The 6,801-nt window shown below is 43.2% G+C and overlaps 1 protein-coding gene across 5 annotated transcripts in view; it reads left to right on the top strand.

Moving 5' to 3' along the window:
* The first annotated feature begins 1,179 nt into the window (after positions 1-1,179).
* ppp3ccb (protein phosphatase 3, catalytic subunit, gamma isozyme, b) overlaps positions 1,180-6,801 on the top strand; it is a 54,863-nt gene continuing 49,241 nt past the window's right edge. For 3 of the 5 annotated variants that reach the window (XM_035991833.1, XM_031287887.2, XM_031287886.2), the window contains exon 1: positions 1,183-1,815. In XM_035991833.1, coding sequence (XP_035847726.1) covers positions 1,764-1,815 — 52 coding nt within the window. In that variant the 5' untranslated portion in view covers positions 1,183-1,763. Of the gene's footprint in view, positions 1,816-6,801 lie in introns of all 5 variants that reach the window. The other 2 variants (XM_035991834.1, XM_031287885.2) reach the window with 2 other exon arrangements.

Raw genomic sequence — 6,801 nt, 5'->3', positions numbered from 1 at the left:
TCTGAAACTTAAATTTAATACTCGTATAAACGTCTATGTTCTTGTATTTTAAGCAGTTTTATCAGCGTCCACACGGCGGCGCTATAGTCTTACTGTTCGGCTGCTTGTGTAGAAATATAACATATGGAGTTTAATAATGAGTTTTTTCTACACAAGAGGAAGCGTCTGTCAACAGCAGCTTTTATTAGTAGTAGCAAAATATTAGTAGTATTATCCCTGGGCACTAAAATCTGTAAAATGTGTAAAACTGGGAAAACGCTGCCAAACTCCTTTGAAAAATCTAACAATTTTATAACGTATTTGTATATAGGCAAATACATATAATGAAAGACGACATATTTTGATGGATTACGAATTAACTGAGTGTACTCTAAAAGTCGGCTCACAGAGGATATAAAAAGTATTACTTTTTATTGATAAAAATGTAACTTTTATAGGCTGATTGTGACGCGCCCTCCCAACCGCTTGTGAACCGCTGGAAAGGGATCAATGGAAATGCGGGCAAAGCGAGACGATACTAAAAGGTGAAATTCTTTTTCAAAATGCAGTTTAATGTGTTTTTATACAATGCCGAATCAGAGGAGGGGTTCACCTTTTTAGAAAAATGTCCTCCTTTATCTGCTAAATAACATGTACGTGAAACGGACAGCGAGGCAACTTTAAATTGCAAGATTTGTCATTGAAGTTTGGCACAAACACACAAAAACCTGTTTATAGCCTGATTTGTAACAATTTCTTTCTGTACCCCCCCAAAAAACAAGCTTCAAATCTACTCATTAATGACTTAATAATAATAATAATAATAATAATAATAATAATAATAATAATTATTAGATTCATACATTAACATATCATTTGCATGAAGGAAATATGGAAACGATCTGACTGACAAGTTTATTGTTATTTTGTTTATTTGTATGTTGCTTAGAATTATTTCTAAAATGTAAAGTGATATAAAAACGCCTGTTTTGTAATTAAAAGCATTGAAGTTTTTAAAAAAACCGTCATTTTCTTAGGATGGCGACGGAATGTCCCGCCCTACTCTGCCTCTGATTGGCTAATTCTCGTTGCCTTCGTTGGTTGGATTGGTTAGGGTAAGCCAATCACAGGCAGGACATTCCGTCGCCATCCTAGAAACGCAAATTCGCGGTGCTTAGCGGACCGTGAACGCGTCGCAATAATATCACATTAATACTACACTACCCACAGCCCCCCGCGTTGAGCGATGTTGTAGGAAATCCGCTTGCGGTGGATTACTGTAATCCGACAGAGCGTCAGGACGACACCTCGGATCACGACAGAGAAGCGGAGCCCCAGCAGCGGCCTGTAACAGAAGCAAGAATAAGGGGGTAAAGTTATGATCTGACCGACTGCTCCTGAAGGCATCATCGGCTGTGCCCGGGCCGTTTCCTGGACCAGTCGATCCGTCTGACAGACACTGACAGCGGCTTGGCTGGCAGCACTGCACCGCGGAGCAGAGCAGAGCAGAGCAGAGCAGAGCAGAAACGGAGAAAGAAAAGCTTTAATTTGTTAGTTAAAGAGCTCCCCCCCTTTTTCCCTTCCCTCCCTGTTAGGTTTAACTCAGCTCGGCTCGGCTCGGTCGCCCTGTCTGCGGAGAGAAGCTGTCGCGAGCCGCTGCCGTTGCTGCCGCTGCTAACTCAGCTAGCGCGGCTAGCTCACTCCAGCGCTTCTGGGAAGGAATTCATCAAGTTTAGGAGCAATTTAGCACATTTTCAAAACCTGCAACCCAACAAGGAGGGAGAATGTCGGCGAAAGAGCAAACCAAACTCTCCACCACTGAACGACCTATTAAAGGTATGTGACATTTATTCCCTAACGATTTCTTCTCCTTTGGTGCAGGAAGTTAACGGCTGTCAGAGTTAGCTTAGCGTGCTAAATGCGAGCAGCTTAATGACAGCCGTTTGCAGCCGTTAACACTTTAATTTATTCGATGTTTGTGTGTGTGTGGAGCCTGGTGCTTACTACCGGCCTCTCCACCATCGAAGGGATGGATGAGGTAGCCCGGTTATGCAAGTAAATCAATCCAAGCGGCAGCTAGTGAGTTAGCTTCTTTAGCTTTAGCTGTCCAGACTGCCAGATGTCAGTTATGGCTTCTGACATCACGACGCCACGGCTGCACACCTGGCTGTTGTTCGGGGACAGAAACCGTTTCATGTGGGGATGTGATTTAATGTGGAAGCTAGCGTGTGTGTGTGTGTGTGTGTGTGTGTGTGTGTGTGTGTGTGTTGCACAATTAAATATGGACTAGTGCAATATGCTAGGGTAGGGCTGCTCGATTATGTGGGGGGGGGGTGGAATCAATTTAACGATTGTTTTACACGATTTACATGTTGACTTTTGGAAACATGTTGCATTTATTGAAGTAAAAAAACAACAACTGTGAAACAGTTCAACAAATCAACAGTGAAAACACCTTGAAGTGTGAAATTTCTCTTCATACTCAAGAGACAAGATAAGACTTTACTTGCAAAAGTGGTGTGTGTGTGTGGGTGTTAGGGCTGCACAATTAATCGCAATTTTATCGAAATCCCAATATGGACTAGTGCAATTTTTGCAATTTTTGTATTTGTTAAAGGCAAAATATGTGTCAAACTATTCTGAATTATAAAATCGGTTTAATTTGAATATTTTGCAAGGAAATTGAGAATAATGTTACAAAAATGATCATTCTCTGCAATATCGTGAATCATATCGCAGTCGCAATATCAGTAAAAATAATCGCAATCACGTATTTTCCTCATCCTGTGTGTGTGTGTCTGTGTGTGTGTGTGTGTGTCTGTCTGTGTGTGTGTGTCTGTGTGTGCCAAAAAATATGAACAATAAGTTGCTGCCACTGGGCTTATCTGCTAACGTTAGCTACTGACCGCTACCTCGGAAAAATCCAGCAAATAGACGGTACCCTAGGGTGGCGTTACCTGAAACAGGTGATTTAACGTCACCGCTCATTTTACAAACAGTTTTTTCATGTTGTATTTTTTATAAAGATTACTTTTTGGGCTTTTCAACCTTTATTTGACAAGACAGCTAGTTGAGAGAGAGAGAGAGAGAGAGAGAGATCATCGGAGGTCGGATTCGAACTGCGTCAAGGCTTAAACCTCCAAGTATATGTGCGCCTGCTCTACCCACTAACCAACCCGGCCACTTTTCATGTTGGTTTTGAGCGGTGTGCATCCCCACTAACCTGGAAAACATTTTGGAAAGGTAACATTAATACAGCATGTCCGGGAATACGTTTCCTGCTGATTGGTGTGTCAGCTGAGCTGATAGCCAATCAGCAGCGACGGGTCTGTGAACTCTGTGCACACAACACGGTGTTCAACGCACCCCAGTTTCAGGCTATGTTTAGATGGAAACGATCTGAAGAGAAAACACAAAAGTGGTTTTACGTTGTCACTTTTTATTCCGTGTTTAGACGAGCGTTTTGGGGGGGGAAATCTGCGTAAATACGGTGACGCAAAAGTGTGTGAAATTGGACGTAGTATGCACGCCAGGCGGCTAGGTGGTGGTGTGACGCACTGCCACACAACACCACCAAGGCCACGCGCCTTCGTAGAACCTTCCTTCTACTTCTCTCACTAGTAGAACAACAAAAGATGAGAATTTAGTCTGGACACACACACACACACACACACACACACACACACACACGCTCTCACACAGTGCGTGTTTACCCTTTAGACGGGAACGTGACGGTGGAGCGTTTTTAAGATTTCCACTCTGGAGGGTGGTTTCACTTTTTTGCGTTTTTAAGCGAAAGGCACATTTGATAAAATATTTTGACGTTTTCACCCGCGAGCGTATTTGTGTTGCTCCGTTTTTTGTGCCCAGGACGAGCTACACAGGTGTGGCATTTTACGGCTGCAACTATCGATCTATCTACTGGTTATTTTCTTAGTTAATCAAAACGTGTCAGAAGAATTCCTTCCGCAAAGAGTGGAAAGGGAAATAAAAAGGTAACGCTGGGTTTCGGTTTCTGTACAAAAAATGGACAAAGTACTTCAATGTATGTTGCTTGAAAGTTCTAAATGAGTTGATTAGAAGTAATTTTGTTGTCCCCAATCGTTCCGGACCTCTGACCTGGAATTAAAGTCAGCTGCGGCCCTTTGAGTGAAACGTTTGAGGACCGCTGCTCCGTGATTAAAGTCCACGTATGATGGGCTCAGTGTGTTAGAAAAGGCTTAGCAGTGGAGCGCTGCAGGAGAGTCGCGTCATTAAACCTGGCTTCTTAACACAGACACACACACACACACACACACACACACACACACACACACACACACACACACACACACACATAGACAGACAGGCACACACACAGACATACACACACACACACACACACACACATAGACAGACAGGCACACACACAGACATACACACACACAGACACACACACACAGACATGCATATACACACACACACACACACACACACATAGACAGACACACAGACACGCACAGACACACACACACACACACACACACAGACACACACACACACACACACACAGACACACACACACACACACACACACACACACACGCATATACACACGCATATACACACACACACACACGCATATACACGCACAGACACACACACACACACACACAAACACACACAAACACACACACAGACAAACACACACACACACACACACACACACACACACACAGACATGCACACACACACACGCAGACAGACAGATATCTGGAAATGTACTTCCCTTAATCCAGACTAGTGCTCTACAGACGCAGCTGCATGGAACGGTTTCTGCTGCTGTGGGAATTTCGTGGGAATGCCGTATCAAAAAGGCGAGAAAAACTCTGGGGGGAAAAAAAGCAAGAAAAACTTAGAAAAAGCCTAGTTTTGATTATTAAATAATGCCTATAAATTATAAACATATTACAGAGTAAACTCCAACTTATATATGCTTCTCCTATGTTCTTATCCATTAAATCTAACCGCCTCAAAGAAAAATTAATACAAAACAAACAAAAAAAAAACAGGGATGCAGCGAATCCAGGATTAGCATTTTAATTTTTTCCCAGCGAACCGAACCCTACGCTTGCACTCCGCGCGCTACGCTGGTCGACGTAATGACGGCGCCGTTGGTTACGGGAAGGTGTTTACGTAGGTGGAGCGTTCAATGCAGTAGGCTGTGAGAAAGTGGAAATGGAACTCGTGTATGGAGCTAAAAGAGTCTCAATAAAGATACATGCACACACTACATTCACATATGCACACACAGGATTCATAAATACACACACAGGATACACAAATACGCACAAAATTCACAAATACACACACAAAATTTAAAAAGCACACAAGATTCAGAAATGCACACAAGTGCACGCTGTGTGAACGCGTTCATGTGATTGGCTTATACTTATAAGCCAATCAACTAAACAATCCCCCACGTGGGGTGCGTTCTTGTGATTGGCTAAAACAAGGGAGATATCTGATTGGTTGCAGATCATTCAGATCAAAAAGGCATTTGTGTGTCGAGCCAAGTCAGGGCAGTCTCAAAATTCACACACAAATGCAGTGAAGTTCACAGACCGCAAGCAGTTTGTAAATCAAGATATATTTGTGTGTGCATCAGAAAAACATTTCTGAATCTTGTATGCATTTGTCAATCTTGTGTGCTTTTTAAATTTTGTGTGTGTATTTGTGAATGTTGTGCGCATTTGTGTATCCTGTGTGTGTATTTATGAATCCTGTGTGTGCATATGTGGATGTAGTGTGTGCATGTATCTTTATTGAGACTCTTTTAGCTCCATACTCGTGAGCAGAAAAAGTGTAGTTTGGCAGTACTTTCAATCAAAAGAAGGCCATTCAAGTCCAGCTACATGTTCAATCTGTAATGCTGATTAGTCTGGTGGTGGCGAGGACCCTAAACTATACACAACATCACCGCTGTTACAACATCTGGTAGGAAACATCTGGAAGAATACGAGTTGTGATGAAGGAATCTACAGACAGCAGCCAGAATGCAGCAACTTCAGGTACAGCAAAATTAGGAGGATTCAGTACTCGGTAGTACTAAACAAGTAATGGTTGTATGGAACCATCCACGTTAGTTTCTTTGACTGTGTGTGTGTGTGTGTGTGTGTGTGTGTGTGTGACAGTCTGGCGAGGTCGGTGACTCGAGTCTGTTCGGTGTGTTCCGTGCCGTCGTCCGTCTGAGGGGCCGTCGTCCTTCATTTTGGCCGACCTGACTTGCTGAGTCGGAGGGCGGGCAGTCGGACTCAATGACCAATCTGATTGGTGGAGCGCTAGCCCTTGACTAGCGAATCAGTGCACTTATGTTAGCGTGACGAACAGCCTCTCAAAATCTGAGGAAAATCTTTTAAACTGACCTTTGTTGATCTGAAATGAAGACAGATTCAGCAACTGCACGGCCTATTTCTCTCTTCAAATGTTTTCAGAAACACGTTTCGGTGAACTATTTTAGGACAATATGAGATCGTATTCTCAACGAGCCGCCATTATGCTCGGTTTTCATTTTTTTGGGCGACAATACAGATTAGCGCCGCCTGCTGTTATGGAGACGTATTACGTCTCGCGCACGTGCAGAACGTACGCTCAAGTCGGCGTCTCTTCTGTGTGTTCTGAGGAACTGTTTGGACCTCGGGGAGACTGATCAGTCACACTGGCTTTCCTCCTGACGGCCGGCTGACGGTTTGGTGTGTCAGGGGCTTAAAGCACTTTTTACTTCTCCGTTCATGGTGAAAAGACAGATATTAAAAGATGCATTCCTGGATTTTATGAATCTAT

The sequence above is a fragment of the Sander lucioperca genome, chromosome 14, assembly GCF_008315115.2.
Source record: "Sander lucioperca isolate FBNREF2018 chromosome 14, SLUC_FBN_1.2, whole genome shotgun sequence".
In the NCBI taxonomy this organism is placed as follows: Eukaryota; Metazoa; Chordata; class Actinopteri; order Perciformes; family Percidae; genus Sander; species Sander lucioperca.
Note: the sequence above shows the minus strand (reverse complement) of the source record. Positions and strands in the feature narration are given on the sequence as shown.